Raw genomic sequence first — 27673 nt, forward strand, 5'->3', positions numbered from 1 at the left:
ATATTGTAAGTCTCTACCGTTAGGTGCATCAAGTGTGCGGTTAAAACTAAGGATTGACCGGAAGTTATGAATTCCCCTTCCAAATAAACTACATTAACGCAAAAATCACAGCATGCTTCCGTAATTTCACAACATTAAACCCTATGACAGCTTTTATTTCAGTTATTGTTATTAAAGTGTATGCTTTGTCTTCGTTATTTACCGATTCTTTTTACGTATTAATGCGCACTGAGAACAAGAGACATTTATTTTTTAAAGATCAGACCGGAAACAGTAGTATATCATTCCGCTGAGATCCATCCTAGTACCCCAAATCGCCTTATGGTTGTTTAGACTTCAACTGGTTTTCTCTCATGCCTGCGGAATTTGTCTCGGAAAACGCAGTAAGAAGCAAGGAACTGGAAGTAGCGCCGATCTTTCGTCGTGATTCTGTTACATTTGAAGATACCGCGCTCTTCTGTCTAGTGAAGAAGCAAATCGTCCTCCGCCCGGTGAGTTGCCTCTCCCTAAAAGATGAGCTTCTCCTCAAGTTTGGTGCACTAGCGGATATCCTCGTGTTCAACATGTACTCAGTTGCGTCCATTCAGCCCTACATAGACGCACGCTAGCCTGCCTTTTTACTGTCATACACTACAATTAATCAGACTATTTATTTCCATATTCATAGCTAATGTATTTCATTAAAGCAAAACACTCGGGGCGTTATAACTTCACAGACACGAGCAAGTAAAAAACCCCGCTAGGTTCGTCCCGTTATGTCGGCTACACCCACTAGCTTGAAAACGCCAGGCGTTTACCGGTCAAACTTTTGTCTTCTGTGGGTTTATTTGGAGTAAAAATATTCGGCTTTGGTAAGTTGTCGTGAGTAAGTCAAAGAAACCCTCTGTTATTTTTGTAAAACGTGTGTATTTAAACGTTAACGCCGTGTCACGTGTCACGTTGCTAACGTTTCACCAGGGGAGCAACAGTTGTCTGCTGCTTGGTTAAGTTCAGGGCCGGATAAAAAGTGCACAGGCCCCTGGGCCCAGAGTGCCCCAGGGGCCCCGATCCACACTAGAACATTGTAAAAAAAAAAAAAAAAAATTGTGAATGATACGCTGTGAAATGACATTTCTATCATCTTTCAGCCAGTGGTACCAGTAGTAATATACTTGACACTATGGTGAAATGATCTGGCTTTTATATACATTTTGTTTCATGTCCAAACTGCTGGTTTTTGCCCCCAATGGGTGTGGGCCCGTGTCCATAATGCCCATTGGATAATCCAGCCTTGGTTACGTTAGTTGGTTGGTTAAATTACGGCGTAAAGGAAACCAAATCGGCGAGTAAATGGCACAGATAAGCTACAAATGTGGGTGTCTTACCTTGTAAACAAACGCTAAATTTTAATTATACTATAGATTATGAGGTTTTATTGATATCTATATCGTTCATCTATATGATTTATAGTAAGTATTACAGTATTTTAGTTAATAACACGTAGAGGAGTTTCAGTAGTGAAATTATTTATCTTTTTTTAATTATACGTACTAGGTGAATTGTGTGAAATTATAAGAAACATTACAATGAAATTTTCTTATTAGGTTACTTAAATGTAGCCTTTTGACCATTCATATATATATACACATATATATATATATATATATATACACATATATAATATTTTAAATTTCTCACATAGTCATACAAAAGGTAGTAAGACTTTACAGTACAAAAACAAAATAAACAGAGGTCAAAAAGGAGCAGAAATAAGAAAATTTCTTGTATTATCTGCCCCTTTTTTTAAAAAAAAAAAAAAAGAGAAACAATGCACCAATAAATGGTTATTGATTTTTTTTGAGTGATACTCAATGAAAAGAGAAAAAATAAATCATTGTCATAGCATAACCTGCCATATGTCTTAAGTTGTTCACTTTAGAAATGGATAATTGATAAATGATTAAGTGGGGAAATATGTCAACTTTTAAAATATACAACTTAAATGCGTACATTTTTATGACTGAAATCTGAAACACCAAATAAAGCTTTTTTTTTTGTTTTTCCACTCAAAACCATACCATTATTAATGTGGACTTTGACTATATTTATTACTGAATGAGTAAATATAACTTCAGACATTTGTGTGTCAAACCTGTTAACAAGTAAAAAATTTAATGTAACACTAGAATCCAGTGCAAATCATGAGAATCTTGCTAATTTTTAATATTAAGAATTGCTAAAAGTTAAGTATTTTTAAGTTTGTATTGTTTTTTCTGTTTTATCTAATAGGATAGCTTGCAATGAAAAAGAAAAACTAGTTCCAAGCTAGCTATCACGAGTATTTCTTCAGGAAATTTCTTCACATTACAGTAAAAATGATGTGATTTCTCAATTAATCAGGTATAAGTTGTAGGGTTTGAGATTGAGTTTTTTTTTTTTTATCCATGATGTTGAATGTACCATGTATTCTCACACAAGAAAAATTCTTTCCTTCTATGATTTCAGTATCATATTACTGTTTTGAACAAATGCTTTTAGGACTTGTTTCTTATAAAGTTTGCATCAGTGTTCCGGAAAACACTGCCAGGCAGAAATCAACAAAAGCAGTTATGTAGATGTCATAAAACTAATTTGACGATTCATTTGATTTTCTTTCAGCGGATTCAGTCTTCAGTTCAGAAATATGTTTGGCAAGTCACCAGGAACACTGTTGACATCAGTTGACTTAAGGTGGACTGATGTGAATACAATATGCAATATGTATATAACAATACAACCCTTACAGTTAGGGCTGGGCGATATGACGATATATATTGTTTGGACGATAGCAAATGTCTATCATTTCATATGTGGCTAATACTATATGTACAAAATTACACAAAAGTTTTTTATATTGTTATGTATATTGTTATGGTGATATTCAGTGAGCTATATATCATGCTAGGAGATTTTGGTCATATCCCCCAGCCCTACTTGCAGTGAAATAATTATAATTACACACGTGATGAAAATGAAAATCTTTTCAAATTAATCATAACCTATAGGGATTGTGTTTAAGATGTTTCCCTTTACACTTGTAGCAACAGTTATCAGTGTTGAATGCACAACCATGAAATTTTTACTGATTTATGTGGTGTCCACGATGTTAAATTCAGTGTATATAAAGGGTTTTATGATTGCTAACCTTAACAGTTTCGGATTTAGTGACAGAGCACACAAACTAAAAGTGCAGCTGAAAGGTATGTAGGCAGTGTTACACTCATGAACAGTGTGTGCTTATTGGAAACATGTTTCTTTCACTTTCAGGTCCTGTGAAAGGGTGTTGCCACCGTCTTGTGACGGATTTATCCTCTCAGTTGTTGGGTGTAAGGAGGAGAGGAAGTAAAGATGCCTAAACCGGTAAGATGCTTGAGAAAAATTGGTGTAAAAATACTTGTCATGTGGTATTTTGCAGATACATATACATCAGTGCATTAGAGTTGGAATATATTTTTATTAGGTTTTGTAATGATATTAAAAAGGAGATGTTTCAGGATGACTAATATAAATATGAAGGTGGCTTATTTGGTCCTGATTTTTTTGTTTGTTTTTTTTTAGAATTGCTCCAACTGTGCTAGAAATCTGTATGCCAATGGCAGCATATGAACATTTTTATGTGGCTGATGCATCTCAATGACTGCTCCCACTCATCCTTTTTCTTACAAGTAAAATAACCAGCAGAGTGTAAAGTGAACCGTCTTTCCCACTGGCCTTGCAACTGAAACACTACTGCCATTGTTGTTGAATGGGTGGAGTAGATGTGATGTGAACAACCCCAAAACAAAACCAATTTGATTCAGTCTTGTCACGGCTGTCTGCTCCCCATAGTTGTGCGCTTTTGTATTTGTTTGTCCCTCTGTTCTGAACAGAAATGGGTAGATGTCAAATAAAACCTTACTGGCTACAGACTTTAGACATGTTGTGGCAAGAGCTGTCATAATTATAAAATTTAAGCTTTAAATGAAGGCTGCACGGTGGCGCAGTGGTTAGCACTGTGGCCTCACAGCAAGAAGGTCGCTGGTTCGATCCTTGGCTGGTTTGGTCAGTGGCCTTTCTTTGTGGAGTTTGCATCCCCGTGTATGCGTGGGTTCTCTCCGGGTACTCCGGCTTCCTCCCACCATCCAAAGACATGCATGATAGGTTAATTGGTCACTCTAAATTGTCCCTAGGAGTGAGTGTGAGTGTGGTTGTTCGTCTCTCTGTGTGTGGCCCTGCGATGGACTGGCGAGCTGTCCAGGGTGTACCCTGCCTGTCGCCCAAAGCCGGCTGGGATAGGCTCCAGCTTCCCCGCGACCCTGAATTGGAATAAGCGGTTCGGAAAATGAATGAATGAAAGCTTTAAATGAATTTTCAAACAATTATAATTGCCAGTTTGTTCATTTTTATGCCAGTATTTTGTTGGCAAAACTGCTTTTTATAAAAAATAATCAAGATTTACAGTTTTGCAAAAGAGTTTGCATTCAGCCTTTTTGGCTTTCTAAACAAAAATTATGTCACTTGAGTCAGGATGTCAGTCAGTTCAGCAGCTCCCTCTCATCCAGTGGAAAATTAGGTAGAACTAATATATTTGGAAGTCTCACCCAGCTGTTTATAAATAAAGCTAAATAAAGATCGTTATGCAAAGTGATAGCTGTCTCATGTCTCATGTCATGGCTTGTGGCCATGCTGGTGGTAATGCACTTATCCTCACTTGCTTGGTAGGTGGTGGGTGGGGATTTGGTTAAGGTTCAGAAGAGGAGCAGCCAGGCCCTGATGTCACTCATAATGTCCCCTCTTGTCCCATGAGTCATTAGGATGCCATATCAAAAATGGCTTTATTATCTGCCCTGCTGAGAAACATCGCAGCCAGTATCTGACTGAAAGTATGGCTTGGTTACATGGAGGCACTGACAAAATATATATATTGAGCAAGCGAAGGATCTGTCTGAACAGGTCTTCTCTTGGGCTGGTGTCAGACAACAAAACTTTTGGCACTGCCTTTATATCTCTATATCAGTATTCTTTGGTAAATGGGTCAAAAAACAATTGCAAGGTTAAGTAATATTGAATAACAAAAGTATTTGCTCAGGAGAGGAGCTGTGTGTTGCGAGGATGAGTAGAAGTTTGCAGATTTTTATAATTTATGAATAGCTTCACATTGTTTTCCTTCAAATATTTATCGGCTATGCATCGGCCAAGCCATGACAAATTGTCGATATTCACAACAAACTACCTGTTTACAGTATTTCTTTTAATATCATAAACAAATTTAAATCAATTGCATTGTTGTATTGATGCCAATTAGTACCTCAGAATGTATTTTATTGCTTTTGCACTGTTACATGGCAGGTTAAATCTTTCTAAATGTAATATTCCACCCCTGTGTTGGATTTGTTTTAAATTAGTATTAGATTTTGTCTGTAATTTGGCTGGAAGTATCTACATAAGGGCTACCCACCTCCGGTCCTCCAAGGCCACAATCCTGCAGGTGTTTGTCTCCCTGCTCCAACACACCTGACTCGAATGAGTCATTGTACCAGATTTTATAAAATGTTAAATCATATTAACTTTGATCAGGGAAAAAGCAGGACAGCAGCATTTGAGGACCGACTTCAGACACCCTTGATGTACATGTTGCTGTTGCACCAAAAGCTATAGTTCGTGAATGTGGCATGGCTTTTTGGAGACAGCGATTTACTGACTGGGAAACATATCTGCCTATAAATGCTGAATCACTCATCTTTTATTAAAATATTTGAACACTTGCGATGGTGTCAGCGTAAGTGTAAATTAACCATGAAATAGTCTATATTGAACCCCTTCTGCTTGGTGTACTTTGTGAGCTGAAGAAGAATTATGAGGGATTGGAGGAAGGCCCTCGCTGGCTTCCTAGCTTGAGGCTGGTTTCCTGTTTGGTGGAAAAGGGGCCTGCTGTATACTGCCAACATCCTGGCTATCTACTTGTAGAAGTGCTAGTTAAACAGCAGCTTGCAGAAAATGGAGGCTCACCAGACAACCAGAGGTTTCAAGGAATGAAGCAGTCAGAAAGACGAGCAAGTAGTGTGGGGCTTGTAAGATTATGGTGAAACTTTTAGTAAATGAAAATTATGTGGGTTGCTTGCAGGGGAGAATTGCGATATTGTTGGAAAGCAAAGTTGAAACTTGGTTTTCCAGTAGTTAAACCCTCCAACTTATTTATATTATAAAAACCAGGTCCATTATTATAGATTCTGCCTCCCTGTTTTCCTTGTCCCAGCTTAAAAAAATCGTTACATTTGTAATTAGCGATTCCTCATCTGTTGTCATTCCTTCTTCCTTTTCTCCCTCCCTCTGATCCACTCCGCAAGAGGGTTAATCAGAGGGACAGACAGTTGCTGGGAGCCTAGCAGACCAGATTAGCAGCTCTGCTGATTTGAAGTGTGTGTTTGTTTTAAGATCTCCCTCAGCAAAGCTCCTCTAAACAGCTTACAGTAACTAAACAGCTGCACTTTTAACAAGGGTCAAATCTGATTGAGAACAATTTTTTACAACTGAAATGGAGAGCAGGATTTAGAAACATCCTAAAATGGGACACTCTGAAAGTGGTTTGGTGATTTTTTTTATTTTTATTTTATTTTTTTTTTCATTTTTAATCTGGTTCTGTTATATTCACAACACAATACAATACTGAGCAGTACTTGCTGTAGTATCTGTCTTACTTTAATGATGGTAAACAATGAGCCAAGAAGGCAGGATACCCACCTTATCAATAGAGATCAGATGCAAGTTTCATAATGTATAATCTAGAAAACACAAGGTGAGCTGTGAGAAAATGATCAAAGAACAAAAACGAACACGCACAAAAGTTTTGAGCCGCTTTGACCTGACTTGCCCATTGACCCTATGAGTGGAGATTAACATGGACTTACCCACAGCATAAGGACACTTGATGCACTTGTCACGTTTTGCTCTTAGTCTGGCTTCAGGTGATGGTCTGCTCCCTTTCTAGCAAATGTGACACTCTCGACATGTTACATCTGCTTTTTCCTAGTCCAACTTATATCCCGGAAACATACTTTCTAAAGAAAAAAAAAAAAGCTTAACTGTTTTATTAATATTTTGTATTGTTTACGGTACCTATACCTAAGTTTATTTATTATTCAACAAAAAACTATTTATTTACTATTGCGTACATTCATACTTGGATACATACATTTTCTAAATCGCTTAGTCCGATTAAAGGTCGCGGGAAGTTGGAGCCTATCCCAGCAATCATTAGGCAAGAGGCAGGGAACACCCTGGACAGGTTGCCAGTCCATCACAGGGCATTTACTATTACATAAAAACTAAATATATTAAAATAGGGAGGGAGGTCTAAGACAAATTCTGAAATAGAATAAACTACAATTAAATATTAAATAAGTAAATAATAGATTACATAAAATAAATGGTAAATTAACAAAAAAAATTCTTAAACAATAGAGCAAAATAAAAATAGACCAGATGGTGTTATTTTCAATAATAGTTCTCAAGGGGGTAAAACAGCAGTAAAGCCTACTGAGAATTTATGAAATGATACACTGTCTGGAAATTTTTTCATCATCTGGAAACAATGTACATATAATACATGTTTCTTTTTGCTTGTGCTGGGTATTATTACATTTCTTTTATATCATACTGGTTCAACTCCCTCCCTAAACCCCAAGACCAATTAATTATCTTTTTAGGTGAATAGGATTGTTCTGAGTAAGAACTTCTTGGATGCTCAGTCAGATCTTGTATCACCAGGGGGTGAGTTTCATTAACAGAGTCCTGCAAAAGTCAGTCTTTCAAGACGTCTGTCAGAAAGTGTGATTAGCTGTGTCAGTCCTCCGGCGTGTTGTTGTTGTCTCTTGTCCCCTCCCCTTCTGTCTGCTAGGGAGAGAGGATTAACGGACCGTCTGGTTCTTGCAGGATTCCTCCTCTCTGCCCCGTGGGTTTGCTATGTTTTGGCAGAGGCATACACTTTGAGCACAAAGGTTTGCTCTTTTACAGCTGAGGACAGGCGAACGCTGCTCCAACACAGTGCAAGGCTCAGTCAGGCCCAGCAACTTGAAAACCTCAGCTCAGCACTCCGCAGAACTGTTTCTGTCTTACAAAGCCACTGTGCCAGTTTCTGCCAGAAATCAACATATTGTCTTAACTTATCTTGCAGTGAACCGTGAACTTTGTTTTGTTGATATGACTTCTGTAAACTTCCAGTTTTATGCAACTGCAAGTGTATGTTTTGATGGTGTGTTTCTAGTTAACTGTCCCTTTGTTGTTTTGTATTTACATACAAGCAAAGCAAGTTAGTAAGGTGGGGTGTGGGGCTGGACGACCTTGTTAGTAGTATCTCATGTTCTGTCATGTAAAAAAATCCATGGCATCCTCATTGAAATGATGCCAGGGCTATGCTAACGGTGACCACCATTCATTAACCATCCATGACTCGCTCAAAGGAATTGCACCAGAAGCTCTCGCAAGACTATAACGTGACTTACTTGTCCGAAGTGTTTGAACAGTCTGACACCATCTGCAGTAGATAGTTTTGTTTGTGGATGCCTGTTACAGCCATTTATTTTAAAGGCTGATGAGATGATAGAAAACATTTACAGCTTCAGTCAAGGCCAGTGAAGCTTGGGGGACTAGAGACCCACTGGAGACTCAGTTGAATACTTGTTTTTTTTTTTAAAGTATGTTGTAATTTAAGTATTTTCAGTGGAGCATTTTGTTCACTGAAATAGTTAATCATTTATGGACTACTGGATTAAAGGGAAGCCCTGTCCTGGGAAAGCAGCACTTTGTGAAGATTTTAGCAGACATGTCGACTGATTTTTAGTTCATATTGTCTAGGGATGCACACATGCTTGGTATTGAGCCGATACTGACACTGGTATTGGCTCAGTACCAAGCGTGTGTACTCGTACTTGATATTGCTAAAAGTCATGTTTAAAAAGAAATAAATGCCTTGAATGTTAAAATGTGACATTTTTGCTACACTAAAACAATGATCCTCACTGTTTATTCAACAAGAGCCAATATACTAAGACAAGAAGAGAGCTGCCACCCTCCAAAAAGGCGTTCCCACGCTACGTATCCTGCTACGTTGCCAAGTAACATTCAGCTTTTTAGCAAGGAATCGTTAAATATCCTAAATATTGCATAGAGTAATGGTGTCCTTATGCAACAGTATATGGTGAAATAGAATAATGCGTCCGGATGTGGGTGTTTCTTTTTCAATATATACAGAGCTACCGATGGAGCAGCTCTTTGGCAGAGTTCGGTGCAGCTGAAATTAGCCAAAACTGGCAACTCTGACAGGGTCAGTTAGGGCCGTTACGGCAGCAAAGTTTTTGCAAGCAGCCTGCAGCTCTTGTTTGTGGAGAGAACTGCACTGTTGAGGATCATCATAACTTGTTTAGATAGCATTTTCAGAAAGCTGCAAGTCAAGAGTCAGAAAGCCACATGCAATGAGGAACACTGTACTAAAAGCTAGATCTTTGTTTCAAAACCACACATTTATAGTTATATTTAGCTAAAATGTGCCAAATCAAAATAAAACTTGTTGAAATAATTAGATCTGTAATGTTGTTTTATTTGTATTGGTGAGGTAGCCTCAGAAAAGATGGGTCATTTATTACAACCTAATGAAATCCTACACAGTTATAACAGCAATAATAACCATAAGAATGTTCACATAAACAGATTTGGTATCGGCAAATATCGGTATTGGCAGATATTCACATTTCAGGTATCTGTATCGGAAAAATGGATCGGTGCATCCCTAATATTGTCTTTTTTTTTTTTTTTTTTTTTTTTTTTTTTAAAAACAGCAGCTGTTTACATATTCCTGCATGTAAATCTACAGTTGAACAGGTTATATTATGAGCATTTGGAATGCTGTTTAGTCCTTCTGAAATAAAGTTTTATAAAAGGATTGTTGGGCATTGATTATACTTTGGTCATGCAGGAAAGTTCATGCAAGTTCTGTTTAGTATGGAGAAAGTGCTGCAACTTTTCATGGGTAATTAATGAGAGGCAGACAGAGACAGATACATTGTTGTTCGGCCTCCACGTATCACAAGGGAGTCCAGCTGTATAAACACAAATTTCATGGATTATTCATTGCATGAATATTGAGAAAAAGCACAGAGAGGGATAGAGGCAAGAGAGACATTGATTAGAATGAATGCAGAAGAGAGCAATGTAAAATGAGCATTCCTGAGGATTGCTTTGTAATTGTTGAGGGAGAAAAGAAGTTTCACTGCCTTGAGTTCTTGTCTCTGTTCCCCCTTTCCTACGTTTCTGCTCAACAGTAACCTAACCTAATCTCAATGGGAGTATACCCTCAGATCATCTCTCTAGCTTCCTGTTGTGCACTCTTTCCAATTTTCTTTCCTTCTTATATTCTTGCTATACTATGTTTCTGCATCTCCCTCTTTTTTTGTGTTTTCTACCAAAATTGACAAGTTTTATACTATGCAGTGAATCGAGTCCTTTCATCCAATGCAGCCAGTTCAATGTTGATTCATAAACATTCAAAATAGGTTTATTTTTCCAAATAATTAAAAGACCGGGATACAGCTGCAAAGTGTGGCAGAAACATAAAAGTTGTGCGCTCAGCCCAGACATTTTAGGCAGATGTACCGATCCATCTCCCTGAAGTGCCCAGACAGTAAACAGAGTTTCCCAGAAAGCTGCAGTAGAAAGCCTTCCAGCCACTGGCCATGTTTACATGAGTGTTTTAATTCCTCTTTAAAACTGAATAAAGGTTAAATCCACTTTAAAAAGATTAAAAAATAACAATGTAAACACCTAAATCCGAATCAAAATGAAAATTCGGAATTAAACTTGCTTTAGAAGTAAGTGGCTGGTTTATTCCCATTTTAAATCCAAACAGATAAATTATTAAAGCTGGTGCTTCAAAATTATAATCAAAGTCAAAGCAAAAATTATATTTGTGTGGCTTTTCATGTTAGAACGAAAAAAAGAAAAGAAAAAAGTGTAATTTTTTTCATTTCTGGTACATGTCAGTACATCACACCCGCTCAATCCAATCAGAACCCTTCCCAACCTCCAGATCTAAAGTGGAATTAAGTAAAAGCGAATTAATGTTTGCTATGTAAACCTAAATTTAGACTTGCTATTTCCATGAGAGCTCGAAGGAGAGTACTTAAAAGTCTGAATAATTAGTTCTGAATTTTAAAAAAATTATATATCATATAACCATTAGGGCTGAGACCTTATGCTTTAGTCCTGATTTGATTTTATTCAGATTTTTTTGGGTGCTGTATTTATTTATTTTCTCAATTCTTTGATATTGCTGATTTTTGTTGACTAAAAACAAAAACAAAAATGTACAAAACATTTTTTTGCTCGCCATTTTTTTTTCTTTTCATTTAGGAAAAAACAACACAGTAACCAGACCATCATTCCGCTGCTATAATGTCCAAAAAAAAACATTTCAAAATGAATAATTAGATCTTCAATCTCACAGTTTGGGAGAAGGCACTTCATGCTAATAAGTCTATGTTAAGCTACATGTTATAAAATATTACAACCGCACTTGCAAAAAAAATTTAACTGAAAAACTGTATTAAAAGGAGTTTCTGCACGCTTTCCCTTCAAGCTTTAGTCTTACAAGACATGAGACGTGCAATTAATATGCAACCTAATACACTAAATTAACTTTATGTAACTTTATCTGTTGCTTTGGTTTTTTTTTAACATATAAAAATAGAAACATACTGTTGGGGATTGTCAGTGTACAGCCAAAATGCTGGCACAGCCTCAAATAACCCCAGTGATCTGCACAAGGTGAGGTCAGCGAGGAGACCCAAACTGATCCTGACAGATTCTGACCACCCACTATATAACCAGTTCAGATTGTTTCCTTCCAGATCAATATACCTGCCGAGGTGTAGGACTAACAAACTAAAAGATTTGTTTATTCCTGCAATAATTAGATGGTTTGATGTCTCTTGTTGTTTTAATACATCTTGTTACTGGCTGAAACTAATTACCCTCAGTGGATAATAAAGATTCTTGAACTAGAACACAATCTGAGTAGTCAGTGGTGATGGGTCAAGGGATTTACATATGATTTGACATATACAAGATAGTGAAAATATGTTTGTTTGGTTACTTAATGGACACAAAATGAGTTTTAGAGTATGAAAAGATAAAGAAAAGTAGGATAAAAGAACGAGGATAAAAAAAAAAAAACCTGAATTGGGCAAAAGGATGCGTTGAAAATGATCAAATTACTAATCTAATGAAAGCACCTTGACTCATAGTTGAATCATGAGGTAACCAAGATAGCCCTCCTTACAGCTCAGTGCGTGTGGGAGGAAGGCTGTCGGATGCCTTGGGGGTCAGCCCTGCCTTGTTCTGGGCCATCAGCTGCTCGGCCTGCTGCCAGTGCTGCGTAACACGGCACAGCCAGTGACTGACTTTTATCCTCTGCTTCACCAACAAAGGTCTTTGAATAACAAGCTGCTGCTTTTGTCAGAGCAGTCATGGGGCTTGCTAACTACAGACTGTTTAGTCTACAGGATTTCACCCATTGCCAATGTCCAAAAGGAAATAAATTAATAAATCACTTGTTTAACACTGCGTTATTTATTTATAGGAGTTTGGTAGTGCTTTAGGAGAGTTTTGCTCAGCTGTATTGTGAAACATGATGCTTATAATTAAAGTTCACCAACATTTTTGTTTGAGTAAAAATAAAATCAAGTTTGCTGTCACTCATGTTTGATTTGATGATCTCCATATTTATGACATGACTGATAAAAGAAGTAATTTTAAGAAATAAAGATTCTGTAGAAGTTTACTTGTTTTCCTGATTTAAAACTCACAAAAACAGTCATACAAACTTAACAACAACACAGTTTAACAACCATCACCACTGTTTTAGAAAGCAAGATTGAATGCAGATGTGGCTGTCACTTGCTGCAGCATATCGTCTGGACAGTCGGGTTTACATGAATTTATCTGTGGTAACCATAAAATGCTTGTGCAACATGAGAACTAATATCTATTTACATTTACATTTGCTTTGTAGATTAATGTCCGTGTGACCACCATGGATGCAGAGCTGGAGTTTGCCATCCAGCCTAATACCACAGGAAAACAGCTCTTTGACCAGGTAAGCATACCTAACACAACAATGCTACTTTTATAGTAATTACAATTTTGGATTATTGTTCTCTAAAAATAAGGAGTTATTGTGTCACTTGTTGAGAAAAACAACTTGATGTTTTTATGTTGTCAAATTTAAATGCACCATAATATAGAGGAGCATCCAAGTCCGTGGCATGGATCATTTTCATACGTGGATGTCGTCACTGATACTGAAGTGTTTATCAGAGTTTTAGAGACACAATATAGTAAATGGTAACATTAAAGTCAGATCTATTCTCAGGAATTGAGTAGTTATTTCAGTGGGACAATGTCAGACTTCATTCTGCAGAACCTCCCAACAGTGTGTGTGTGTGCATTCAACTGACATGTTGCAACTTTGATCTCTCTACCTGGATGGCCAAAGACTTTAGGGCCGCTGAAGTAACACAAGTTACTTTGCAAATAGCAGAAAATTATTATAATCAGTTCTTAAGTTATTGTAAAGTCTTATTTTATAGAACTATTAAAGGACTGTGAGAGTGAAGACCTCTGCCAAGCAGCTCATTTCCTCCTGTATTGGGATTTCCAGCCTATGTTCTAGTTCGAAATCTCACTTTAACATCTTTTAAAACTTATGGAGAACTTCCGATCAAGCACACTGATCATTTATTGTGGATATTTGTATGCATTTATCCTGAAAATAGCACTACCTCCCAATAATAAAGAATCTTTTAAAAAGATTTTTGGTTCAGATCCAGATCAATCCAAAAACTTAAAGTATTCTTAAGTTCGTCTAAGACCCATACTCTTGGGAAAGAAAGAGAAAATCTATTCAGTAGATTATGCGTAAAGCTAGAGTTAAATACTAGAAGGAACACATCCTTAGCAACATTTCTAGATTTGTTAATATTATCTAAATGCAATGGTCAGTAAAAACATCTAATATCTTTTCCTTTTTTTGAGTTGTTTAGAACATTTCAAACAAACTGACCTGTCACACATTAAGTTCTTGCTACATTGTAAGAGTTTTCCTTAAGGTAATAACAGGTAATCTGTCTGGTTCCCACTGTGGATAGTCTACATCTTTGCCACCAGACGAGTCATCTGTCGATTTAAGGAAAAATCAAGCACAAAGATCTTTTTCATGTGGTGTTTTTGTAGAAGGTGTGAGAGTTTAACTTAATTTTGTTTTTCTTACAGGTAGTGAAGACAGTTGGTCTGCGGGAGGTCTGGTTCTTTGGGCTGCAGTATGTGGACAGTAAAGGCTACAGTACCTGGCTCAAACTCAATAAGAAGGTCTGTCTCCTTTTGCTTCTCTTTGTCCAATTTCATTATTATCAAACGTGCACACAATTATTTTATTGAAGTTGATTCACTTTTATTTTGTCGGTTGTTCTGTTGGGTTCACTTTTATTAACTCTTTAATGCATCAGCTTGCTTTTTGTCTGATTTGTCTTATAGCTTTTAGCACGATTCCTCTTTCACTGATGCCAGCATGTCTTCCATTCTTAAAGATGGTTACGTTACTTTCCAGCCATCATAACTTTACCCTTCGGACTCGTTTTGTTGCACAGTAAAATCTATCAAATGCATTTCTGGAGTGGTCGCTGCCGAGCATCATCCCAGGGCTGCACTGTACAATTTTTTCATGTAGAACATCACAAGATGTTGCAGCTAAGTTTCACTTTAAAGACGACATCACGTGCCAGTAAAAGGATTAAAAAAAACATTGGCTGTTTTGTATGCGGATCATGGCTGATTTAGAAATACAGGAGGGTGAGAGGGAAAGAGAGCAAGAGATGAAAAAAGAGTTAAGATAAGATTGCCTTTTACTGGCTGGAGGGATTTCACAGTGCAGGTAGGATGAAAGATGGATGCTGAATTGGCTGTCGACAGCTGAATCTGGGCCGAACATCTCCATTTAGCTGATTAGCAACAACTTTATTTTAATTTGAAGATCCTAGAAACGGGGTTGTGCTTGTTGGAAATGTTTAAAATGCTTCACAGTTTTACGTACATTTGCAACAGCGTCGCTAACGCTGCATTGTGAAACAAGTCGTCATTCTCAACAAGATCCAGCATATAGTCACAACAACTCAAGCTAGAGGTCCTGGTGTCTACCGTCAGCTCCTCACGTTACCACCCAGGATTATTGAATTCAAGCTATCAGACTTTTCCAGACATTTCCATGACAGACAGAGGCTGATTGTAGAGCACAGTAAACCGGTGCAACTGTTCTGTGGGTTGATTCCTTCTGTTTTCACGTTGTCTGCTGGAAGTGTAGCACTCCACTGAAATGCTTTGCTGCACTATTTCCTTCTTAGCTTAACAATATTTTACCCCAGAAAGCTTGGCTGCACACATTTCAGGTTGTTCTGGGGTTTTTTCTTCTCTCCATGTTTCCAGACTAAAATACATCCAAGTGATTGACTCACTAAAGTAGCAAAGGCAGATACTTCCCCATCAGACTTGTTGGTGTACGTTTAAGTAACGCTGTGTGTGAAGTAGAAACTCAGAGCTGAAAACTAAATCATTTACAATTATCTATATAAATATACACAAGTTCTAATGTAAAGATTTAATTAGCTGATTCTGCATCAACATATATTGTTAGTAATAAATATAATAACTAAGGCTGTGATGACATGTTTTCAATTCTGATTTTTTTGGGTGCCGATTCGATTTAAATTGCAATTCTCACGAATCCTCGATATTGCAGGTAAAAATTGAAGGTAAAAATTGAATTAAAAAAAAAAACAACAATAAAAATGACAAAAATTTTAGTATGGATTATTTTTATGTATTTGAATTTTTTTTTTTTTTTAATTGAATTGATTGTGAAGCAAAAAATACCGATATTCAATTTTTCAATTCAATTTTCCCACCCCTAATAATAACCTACTTGTCATTTATAAACACAGGGCCTTGAAAGGGCCCTCGGTGGATCGGAGGAATTCAGCTGGATGTTCGATCCGTGAATCTCTTATAGTCTGATATCAATATTGGAAGTTATTGGTTCTAATTCTATGCAACACCTCCTATTACTTAGTGTGTTTATGTGTTCAGCAGGATAGTTGATTCACAAACTACAAGTATGTGTGTGAGAGCGACAGAGCCAGGCAGGGGATGATGCTTAAGAGTTCCTGTAATGTTAGTGCTGTGAAACCAGAAAGTGTTTGGGCAGGGTTACGTGTTTGTGTGCATTAAGGCCCTTTCATTGGGACAGGACAGGGCTGTCAACATGATGCATGACAGGGTTTTTGTTTGCGTTTTGATTTTTTATTTTTTTTTTATTTTTTTCTAACAAGTAGTGTTACAGCGGAAACTATGTAGCGTCTGTGTCAGTCATGTGCTTATGTTCCACCCATTCCACTAGTTTGTGTCACCAGCATCCTGTTTTCACCAACAGTGATCATATACATGGGTATTTGATGAATATGCTTATGTAATTTTTTATTGCTATTTTATTAACTTTTATTTATTTTAGTTATACCAACAATGTGTTAGTCATTAAATTTTCTTAAATATGTCTATTTAACCATTGCGACGAAGGATTGCAATGTTATTTAATGTGCAGTCAAGCTGTGTTCAAATTATTACAGCGGGTTAGTACTGGATACCATGTAGTCAGGTGTTAAAAAAATAAACCCAACCATTTTATTCAGCTGCTTTAATGAAGGAAATGACAGTTATGATTTGCAGGCCATAACTTGATCTTTGTCCAAAGATACAGCAAAATTTATGAACTATGGATTAGTTGATGTTCCTAATGTTAAATGTGTCACCCAGGTGACCCAGCAAGACGTAAAGAAAGAAAACCCACTGCAGTTCAAGTTCAGAGCCAAATTCTTCCCTGAAGATGTCTCAGAAGAACTAATCCAAGAGATCACCCAGAGACTCTTCTTCTTGCAGGTAACCTGAAACACACACCTTTAACTAATAAAGTAAATGAAGCTGGGGTGAGTTTCTCTATTAGAAGGGGGCATAATATTATCTGGGTTGTACCATCCAAGGTACCTCACAATTCAGTTTAATTACAATTCAGGTTGCTTTAATTTGATTATTTAAACAATTATCAGGATTTTCAGTGCATCTTCTTTACCTTATTCAAATTTTTCTTTTTCCTTAAAATTGAGCATGTAATTATTAACTTTGATATTACCACATCAAATACAACATTAACTTTGATTGTAACCTATCTATGAAAATAACTATGCCATTTTGATTAATGGTGTGTTCACACCAGACGTGTTTTGAGCGTTAAGAGCGTTGGGTTTACATAGAAAGTCTATGTGGAGGCGTCAAGCTTTCTTGTGGTGCGTTTTCAGCGCGTCACGCACCGAAAATTTTAAAGGTTTTATAAGGCGGAGCGCACCGCAAATACCTGAGATGGCAAATCCGAACTTTTGCCGCTTGACACAGGGCGTCAACAAATCAGAGCGATTTACGACGACATTCTCTAGCTTTATTTATAAAATAAAACCATGCCCCTCTCTCTACTGCATCCGCCATCATTCAAACTGACCGGAAGGAAAGCTCCGCCTTTCCCCCCTCTCTTTTCTGCCGCGTTTGCCGCTCGCTCCCAACAAGCAGCAAACGCGGCAGACGTCTTGGGCGTTGGACACAAAAGTGACAGTTTAGTGACCAGCGGCGAGTGTTGAGCATTTTGAACGTTTTTGACGCTCAAACATGTCCGATGTGAACACACTGCAAGTCTAAACTACAACGTATGGCAAAACCAACAGAACACTGGCTTCAACTCTTCTAACATGGGCTGGGAACTTGTGGTGCTGTGATGCTTCTAGTATTACTATTATAGTTTATTTTGGCTTTAAATAACTTACATGTGGAGGGGGAGTCTTGTCCAGGTCCATAAAAAACTAAATGTTTCCAACGCTAGCTTTCAAACTCGATGAGCATATCTCTCACTCTGTGGCTGAGAGGCTATCTATCAATCAGTCAATCAAACTTTATTTGTAGATCACTTTCACATCCCTCAAAGTAACCAAGTGCTGCACAAGTAAAATGAAATAAATCAACATTAAAAGCACTAAAATAAAGACAACATAATAGCTAAAAAGACTAAATAAGACAAAAAAAGACCTAGTGGTCCTGCTCTCCGGAGTTAAAAGCCAACATAAAAGATAAGTGTTCAAAAGAGATTTAAAACCACTTGAAGTCCCAGCAGACCTCACTGAAAGAGGGAGACTGTTCCAGAGTTTGGGGGCTACTGCAGAAAAGGCTCTGTCTCCATGAGTCGGGTCCTCGGGACTACTAGAAGCATCTGGTCTTCTGATCTAAGAGCTCTAATGGGACGATGTTGCAGTAGCTCAGAAAGGTACAGAGGTGCCAGACCATTTAAACATTTAAAAGCCAAAAGTAAAAGCTGCTCGCTGCTGCCTTCGGCATAAACTACTTTTATGTTCCTGCCACACTTTAAAGCTGTGTCCCTGTCATTCAGTTACCTAGAAAAATAATAGTTTTTGAACATTTACAAGCTGTTTTCGGATCGGAACATGCAGTATTGTGATGAATGGATTAAATATTGCACCGGCTCACCCCTTAAATGTAAACCTCTTGGTGGTAATTCTGAACAATAGTCGTGGAAATGGTGATAATGTTTTTGTTTGCTTCTGTGTCACATGCGGTGCCAGGTCAAGGAGGCCATCTTGAATGATGAGAATTACTGCCCTCCTGAGACAGCTGTGTTGCTGGCTTCCTATGCTGTCCAAGCAAAGTATGGTGACTACATCAAAGATGTCCACAAGGCTGGGTACCTCACTCATGACAGACTGCTGCCTCAGAGGTATAAAATACTCTTATTCAAAGTATTTGATTACACACTGTTTACAAATTTTCTGTTAGTCAAAGTGACCCACCCCAAGCTAAGGAGATGAAACCTTTTTCATTTGAAAATTATCTTATTTTCTGTTTCGTTATCCCTCAAAATCCTCTTGGGGAAGCAATGTTGGCCTATATGCTATTACCTTATCATTGCATCATTTTGTGTGTGTGTTTTCAGAGTCCTAGAACAACACAAGCTAACAAAAGAGCAATGGGAAGACAGGATACAGACGTGGCATGAAGAACACAGAGGAATGCTCAGGTGTGTTACACTGTTTGTCTGCTACTTTATGCTTGGTAAAGACTTTTTTTTGTCTGAGTGTATATTTAAACACATCCAAATGTTGTTAAATCAGGCTGAACAAAACTGATTTCTTTTTACTTAAGACAAATATTTCTATAATTGCATGATTTAATAGCTTTTTTTTATTACTGTGTACATTTCTATTTAAGTGTTACTTAAATTTGGCTTTCCTTTGCTATGTTCATTTTCATGCTATAAAAAAAAGTCTGCATACATTTTATTGCAAATAAAACAACAAAAAAATTATCTTAAAATGATTTTCCTTTTCTCAAGAGAGGACTCGATGATGGAGTACCTTAAAATTGCCCAGGACTTGGAGATGTACGGAGTCAACTACTTCGAGATCAAAAACAAAAAGGGCACACAGCTGTGGCTGGGTGTGGACGCTCTGGGTCTTAACATCTATGAACACGAGGACAAGTAAGGGGTGCTCATGCACTTTGAGCTTATTTTAAGATAAGCTTATAATCAAAACTGATGTTTTGGGCTTGAATTCTGTAAAGACAGCTGTAGCTTGTAGTTGGAGGTTTATAACAACAAGCGAGTTGGGACAGCTGACACATGTATCCAACGCTATCATCGTAACAGTGCCTTAGATACTGGCCAAAACTCTGCAGTTATTGTTGTGATCATCAGACAGAAGTAGCTGATGTTCCAATTATGTTTTTACACCTTTAAGATAAACAATGAAAGGATAAAAATCTGGCTATGTATAATTTACACTGGTCCAAAACGTTTGTCTGTTCTGGCATCAATCTGTTGTTCTGTAACTTGAGAGACTTCCAGATGAGTGACTGGGAACTGATATTTTTAGGACTGAAATTTCAGTGAAAGGTGGAGATAGGAAATGTAACTATATCTATTTGTATGAAGGTCTTTCCTATCTATCAGCAGATTTTATTTTTCTTTTGTGGAAGAGAGAATAGATTTAATCTCTGTTTCTGCAGCATTTCCTGTCAGTGTCCATCTGCTTTGCCTTTGCTTCCCTTATCGTAGGTCATCACTGTTCCATCTTACTTCCTTCGTCCAGGTGGCAAAGGAAGGAAACAAGGAAGATGACACTAGCAAAATAGCAAGGAATAGTTTCTATGGCTCCCTGTAGGCTGCAATCCCTTAATTTTTCAACTCTAGCGAGCTCTAATTTGTCATCTTTTAACCTTATCCTGCAGTTATCTGTTAATACCAGTAAAAAAAAAAATTAAAAAAAAATATATATATATATTATTTACAGCCCTGTGTTAAATCTTGTACTATATGTTCTCAAAACTGTTATCACAATAGCTATTTTATATTTATTCCAGGTTAACACCGAAGATTGGCTTCCCCTGGAGTGAAATCCGAAACATCTCTTTCAATGACAAGAAGTTTGTCATCAAACCTATTGACAAGAAAGCACCTGTGAGTGTTGGATTCATCATAAGAAAGGAAAAATTTTCCAGAGTTATGTTGTCTAACATTGTCTATTTTTTCTTTTTCTTTTGATCCCTGTAGGACTTTGTGTTTTATGCACCTCGGCTGCGGATCAACAAGCGTATTTTGGCGTTGTGTATGGGTAATCATGAGTTGTACATGAGGAGGAGAAAGCCTGACACCATCGAGGTGCAGCAGATGAAAGCTCAAGCTCGGGAGGAAAAGCACCACAAGCAGATGGAGAGGTACTGCACCGAAACACATTATAACTTTATTTATTTTAGTTTTCATATTGCAATGCCTGGTTTTTAATATTTCAAATATTAGATATTGACGCAGGTGATTCAGACGAGCCTTTCCACTGGAGGGCAGTCTTCTTTATTTTTTGTAGGGTTTTTTTCTAACATGCTCTTTGGTGGGAGTGCCAGAGTTTTCACTCAGCCAGGAGTGCAGAAGCATCAGCTCAGTTTATTCAGTTCAAATTTAATGTCGTGTCTTCATCTGTATTTATGAAGATAATTAAAGACGCATATGACTCATTTAAAATGCACTCAAAAGCATCTGGCTTATGTCTTTGCAAATGTTCACAGGGCACAGCTGGAGAATGAAAAGAAGAAGCGAGAGCATGCAGAGAAAGAGAAGGAAAGGATAGAGCGTGAGAAAGAAGAGCTGATGGAGAGGCTGAGGCAGATTGAAGAGCAGACGATGAGAGCTCAGAAAGGTACCCATTTTTCTCTTCCTTCCATCTGTTCACTTTTCCTCGCTGCTGCCTTCCTCTTCACTTCCGTCTATAAAAGATATTTGGTTGTCAAAGCCAATTATGTCTCTTCAGAATCTACATAAACTGAGTAGTTTAGTTTAATCTCTAAACAGTTAACTAAATCGTGAAATGTATCATTATCTGCACCTTAAGTTGAAGCTGATAGGAAGAGAGTTGATTTTTAAATCTGTATGAAATTAAATGAAAGCTTGTGTGTGTATTTTTTGTCTACAGAACTTGAAGAACAGACTCGCCGAGCCATGGAGCTGGAGCAGGAGAGAAAAAGAGCACGGGAGGAGGCTGAGAGGCTGGAGAGAGACAGGAAAGCAGCGGAGGAGGCCAAGGCAGAGCTGGCCAAGCAGGCTGCAGACCAGCAGAAGAACCAAGAGCAACTGGTCGGTTTTTTAAGTTTGTGTGCATCCAAAACGTGGGGTTTATTTAACAGCAAGACTTGTATTCATTTCTTTTTTATCGTCCCCCCCAGGCTGCTGAGCTGGCTGAGTTTACAGCAAAGATTTCCCTCCTAGAAGATGCCAAGAAGAAGAAAGAGGATGAGGCCACTGAGTGGCAGCAGAAGGTACTGCAGCACCTTTATCCCTCACTGGGGCCTGTCATCTGGTATTAAAAGACTGAAATTATTTCAACAAGTAGTCTTCATAACTTTAATACTATAAAAAGTAAGTTAAGAGCAAATACAGTTGTGCTCATATTTCTTCATACCCTTTCATTAAAGAAGAAAAAAAAAACAGCTGCCTGTAAAATAAGCTGAAATTGACTAAAGTAATAATAAATAAAAATTTTATGGAAAATCATAACATTATTTTCTAATTCTGGTTCAATAGAAATATTTTTTAAAAAGCAAACAAATAAGATAATTTGTTACATATTAAATGACTCAAACTAATATTTAGTTGAACAATCCTTTAATGTTTCCACTACAGTCAGGTGTTTTCTGTTCCTCTCAGTCAGACTTCTGCGCCTGTTGACAGGTATTTTGTCCCACTGTTCAACAGAAAAGTGCTCTAATTTGTCCAGGATCAATTTTTGTTTTGTTTGTTTTTTTCTTTCTTTAACTCAATTAAATGAAAAAACAGTGTCTTATATTACTAAATTATATTATTGCAAATTTTTAGTGATTGTTCCTTTTTAAAGTCTCCAGTTATTTGAGTGATTGTTGTAAACTCAGCCTTTTCTTTAATGAAAGGAGATGAATACATATGAGCACAACTGTAGTTCCTGTTATCTAAACAGACGGTTTAGTTTCTCATTATTTTCACTTGTTAAACTTGTGTTTTTGTTCAATTATGTAAAATTAATGGTTCATTAATGTGAATACTTATTTTTAAATAAAGTACAAATCAATAAAGTATATCTCTGTACCTAATAAGCCAGTTTAATGTATCTCAGCTTTCTATCTTTGCAAGCTAGCCCAGTGTGCTGGCGACTCACTTCCAACTGCATTTTTGCTTTTAGATTTATAAAGAAAATAAAGCAAGGATAAAATCTTAAGACATTTTGTCTTGGAGGGAGAAAAACTGAAGTTTTATTTGCACAGAAGGACTTTTACTTCACGTTCTAACTTAAAGGTGGAGTATGTAAGATTTTCAATATTTTCAAAATAAATTAACTAATAAAATAACTACAATCATAATTAGAAAGTTTTTTGAACATGTAGGTTCCAGTCTGTTCATATTTGATGCGTTTGATCAAATTACAAGTTTAATTGATGACAAATGACAAAAAGCACTTTTTTTTTACTGGTAGGCACACATTGAAGAAGGGTCTTTGTCATTAATTAAACTTGTAATTTAATAATGCATCAAATATGGACAGACTGGAACCTACATGGTTTTTTTTTAAAAACTATCGAATTATGATTGTAGTTATTTTTTAGTTAATTTTTTTTTTTTTTTAAATATTAAAAATCTTACATACTCCACCTTTAAAGTGTGGGAGTAGCATATTCAGCGATGTATTCATTAAAGTATAGAAAACACCACTTAATAATTGATATGCAGATCAAATTTAACAGATTTTCCAACTTTTATAAAGAGAAATCGGAGAATGAGGAAAAAATTCCTTGATTTTGGTGTTAATTGTTCCTGTATCTGGAACATGATGCCACATTTCACTCTGCGTGTCTCCACCTGCAGGCTATGTTGGCACAGGAAGACCTGGAGAAGACGAAGGAGGAGCTGAAGACTGCAATAACAGTTGTTCCAGCACCTCCGGGTGGCCACGCTGAAAGCGAGCATGATGAGCAAGATGAGAACCACGCAGAGGCCAGTGCTGAGCTCTCCAATGAAGGAGTTAGCCACCTGGACCTCCGCAGCGAAGAGGCGCGCATCACAGAAGCTCAGAAGAATGAGAGGGTCAAGAAGCAGCTTCAGGTAAGCAGGGGGGGGGGGGGGGGGGGGGGGGGGTACTTTTTTGTAGGAGTCTTTCTGAAAACAAAGAGTGTGGACTTTCCAGTGAAGTCTGTAACAGTTCGGCAAGCAATACCTCCTCGAAGTGCAGAGAGATGAAGCTGAGTAAAACATTCAGTCATGTTGTCCTAAATCAAAACAAAGTCCGTTTATTTAGCTTAATTAAGCCAAAAATCTCAAGATTATATTATTTTCTAACAGAAGTTTTGTTGCAAAGAAGAAACACGGGCCAAGCAATGGCAGATAAGGGTAAGATGAGGTACACTTCTCTGTCCATTCCTCTTTAAACTCCTGCTTTTAACAGGAGGTGTGCTGGCTTAGACTGTAGCCTGGCTTAAAAGCAGTTTCTCAGGTCATGAACTGACCAGACAGATTATATCTGTTCTCCTAAAATATATTTCTAAAATAATTAGCAAAGTCTGCAGATTTCAGCTTGGTTACAGCATAGGCCAGGATTTGTACTGAAGCTATGGCCAGAAGAATTCAAATAGTATCAATCTAAAAGTAAAAGGGATTGATTGATGACTTTCTATCCTGGTAAGTCTGTGTTGACACCACCACCCCCTCTAAAACAAGAACAGTGCTATGAAACAGGCCTTGGCCGAACCAGTATGAATGCTGACCGCTGCTTCTGTGCTTATTTGTTGAGAATGAATGATATACAGAAAGCCAGAGACCATTACGTCGTTTCACGCCGATAAGATGTTCTCTTTCATCACTCCCGCTTTTTCCACTCTCATCTGTCCCATTTCTTTTTTTTCTTTTTTTTTTTTTTAAATTCACGTCATCTGAACCTTTTTGCTTGAATCACTTTGCTTTGTATCTTCTGTTCTACGCCTCTTTTCCCCATTTCACTTCTTTCTCCTTTTTCCACCTCCTCCTCAACCCCTTATCTCTCTTTTGTTTGCTTCCTCAGACTTTAAGTTCAGAGTTGGCCGAGGCCAGAGACGAAACGAAGAAGACGCAGAACGACGTGCTGCACGCCGAAAATGTAAAAGCAGGCCGTGACAAATACAAAACGCTGCGCCAGATCCGACAGGGCAACACCAAGCAGCGCATTGATGAGTTTGAATCCATGTAAGAGCTGCGCCTCTGACCTGGCAGCCCCTCTATCTGTCAGGGGTACCGTCTCCCAAGCTTTTCTCTGAAACAGCTGCTCAGGGGGATAACTGACACTGCCGTCCTCGTGAACCCTACCAAGTGACTCTCAACATATCCAGGCAATATGTGAAATATTCTGGTCAAACTTTGCCAAAGTCCTGCGCCCTACCTGGAGAGTTTGGATTTCTTCCTGAGACAGAGCTGCAAACATGCCGTTACGAACAGAAGTTATCTGTAATCTCTAACAGCAGGGGAAAAAAGTATCTGTAAAGATAAAATGAAAATAATTAGATGTATTTTGTTTTAAGTATACATGGCCATAGTAAGTTTCTTTTCTCTTTTTCTTTTCTCTTTTGTTTTGGGTCAAAAACTTGTATACAAAACTTTAGTATGAAGACTGCCTGTCTTCATCTTGTTTTTAAGTTTTCCCCCCTCTGCTTTTGTTTGATTTATTAGTGACGCCCTTCTTTTTAGTTGTCTGTCATCAATATTTGAACTTCCAGGGAACAAGCTAGGACTGAAGTTACGGGATAAATGAGGTCACTTCTATCGTTAAGCTACAAACTGAGGATATTATGACATTTCAAATCATATCACATGCTAGGTCAGCTCACTATTCACCTAACTCAAACTAAAAGATTTAAATAGACATATGTTTGTGTAGAAAAAAATGACACTGCAGTATTTTATGGGATGAATATCATGAACGGCAATATTTTCCAATTTAAATCAATCCTGTGAATCAAACTGAATTAAACTGACTCAAGTCTGGAAAGAGCCATTTGTCACACTGCAGGTTTTGACGAGTGAATGTAGCAAAGGTAACTAAGGGAAAGTATTTTTGTTTTGTTTTGTTTTTCTCCTTACATGCAGAGATCATAGGATAGCATGTAATCAGCTTGTGCCACTGAGCTGTTGCCCTCAAATTAAAAAGTATTATAACAGAGATGTCTAGTTCAGGTCCTTAGGGGACGCTGCAGGTTTTAGATGTTTCCTGCTTCAACACACCCAAGGGAAACATCTAAAACCTGTCCTACAGTGGCCCTTCAGGATCAACACTGGACATCCCTGTATTATGAAGATAAGCTAATTGGTATTGTGTGTTTTGTACGAGTGTACTTTCCAGTTGCATCCCAGTGTTTCATTCCCAGTCACCATAGATGGTTTTCTCTGCCTACCAGCTCACAAAGGAACCCAGGGGATTACACGGACAGAGAGGTCAACACCGTGTCTAAACGGTTTGTCTGTCTGTCCCATCATCTGAGTGTGCGTGTGTGTGGTCGTGTGAATACTAATGTATATCAGTTGGGTTTTTGTCCAGATGTGAGAGCTGAGGCCTGGCACCTATCTGGCTGGGGAGCTTATGAAAACATCAGTCCCGACCTGGGGACATACGTCTACCTCAGTAATAATAGCAGCGGTGACTGACAGTCAAACACTCAGGGTGCTTCCTCTCTTCCATGACTGTTCTGTTGAGTCCAATGCAGTCATGATGTTACATTTTGGGCTTTGTTCGGGGGCGGGCTACTCAGTTGCTTTATATGTTTAAAATTAAATTAGAGCTTTTAGAATCTCCCCCAAAAGGAAAATCGCTATTTCCTACACTTAAAGCAGACGTTAAACTGCACTGTCCTGGTTTTGCCCAGATGTCCCGTTTAGTCACTTGTTTAATCCTAAATGAAAGTGGAAAGGAAAATTCTGCAGATGTCAGGCATGTGATGTATACAAAGCGTTTTCAGAAGAGGCTACGGCGAGTTGTGTAAATGGGGAATCTGTGAAATGAAGCAACGAGTTGTCGGCGGACTGCTTTTAAAATAAGCTTTTCATGAGAAGGAATTAAAATGGCCCTGACTGTCCGCCCCAAACATTTGTCATTCGGGTAACGGCCTGTAGATGTGCAATGGGATTTTGAAAGTTAGAGATTTATAAATTTGTAAAGAGATAACTTATAATAAAATCTTAATGGAAACTAACAGGCTAATTTCTTCCTCTGAAATCTTTATGAATTTCTATCTAATAAACAACACATTGACCTTTTGTGGCGAAGAAGATATTTCCCAGGGTGCATTTCTGAAACGAATGAACATGTTTTCCCCTTTTTTGTTCTGTTGCTTTTTGTTTTGTTTTTTTAATTAAGAATTGGTGAATAATGTTTATTGTATTATTTGTCATGTTCTACTCGACAGCTGGTGTAGGTTGATATTGTTTTAATAATACGTTTTAAAGTTAAAGCACCTGTTTGAAACAGGACACTGAAGCCTGCCTTTTGTTTCATTTCAGTGTCCATTGTTGGGATTGTTTTTGCCATAGCAGGTTTAAAAAAAAAAAAAAAAAAAAAAAAGATCCTGTGCTTCCAGCTCCTATTTTTGTATTGTATTCAAAGACCCAAAACCAGCAGCATGCATCGCTTTATTAGACAGCTTCATTGGAGGGGAAAACTCTAGTTGACATGTTCAAACCCCCCCAACTCTTCACAACCAAGCTGTAAGGCTTCACTTCCACTCAGTTTTTCCTCACAACTCAATGTTACCAGCCCGCCTGTCCCCTCCAATGAAGTCAGCAGCTCTGATGAAGTCTGCTCTGGCACCAGTTGTCACGTTTTGCTTTGCTTATTTTTGTTTTTGTTTTTTTAAGTTTTCTTAGTATTCTTTAAGATAGAAGGCACAGGTGGATTGCATTCCAGTTCATTGGTTCACAAATAAACTTTTA

The 27673-nt window shown here is 37.7% G+C and overlaps 1 protein-coding gene across 1 annotated transcript; it reads left to right on the plus strand.

Annotated features, from left to right (window-relative positions):
• Positions 1-304: 304 nt before the first annotated feature.
• Positions 305-27673, plus strand: LOC306773853 (radixin-like). The gene is made up of 15 exons (XM_079263793.1): positions 305-491; positions 3286-3378; positions 13061-13144; positions 14320-14415; positions 16909-17031; positions 18774-18925; positions 19142-19225; positions 19541-19687; positions 20569-20665; positions 20759-20922; positions 21268-21398; positions 21672-21832; positions 21922-22014; positions 23591-23827; positions 24780-27673. The coding sequence occupies exons 2-15, from the start codon at positions 3367-3369 to the stop codon at positions 24942-24944; spliced, it is 1746 nt and encodes a 581-aa protein (XP_079119919.1). The 5' UTR covers positions 305-491; positions 3286-3366; the 3' UTR covers positions 24945-27673.

This window comes from Telmatherina bonti (assembly GCF_933228915.1).
Source record: "Telmatherina bonti genome assembly, chromosome: 24".
Lineage (NCBI taxonomy): Eukaryota > Metazoa > Chordata > Actinopteri > Atheriniformes > Telmatherinidae > Telmatherina > Telmatherina bonti.

Coding starts and splice junctions, on each gene's coding strand:
- LOC306773853 (XM_079263793.1), top strand. Junction 18,926..19,141: donor GACAGACTGCTGCCTCAGAG/GTATAAAATACT, acceptor GTGTGTTTTCAG/AGTCCTAGAACAACACAAGC. Junction 20,923..21,267: donor CACCACAAGCAGATGGAGAG/GTACTGCACCGA, acceptor AAATGTTCACAG/GGCACAGCTGGAGAATGAAA.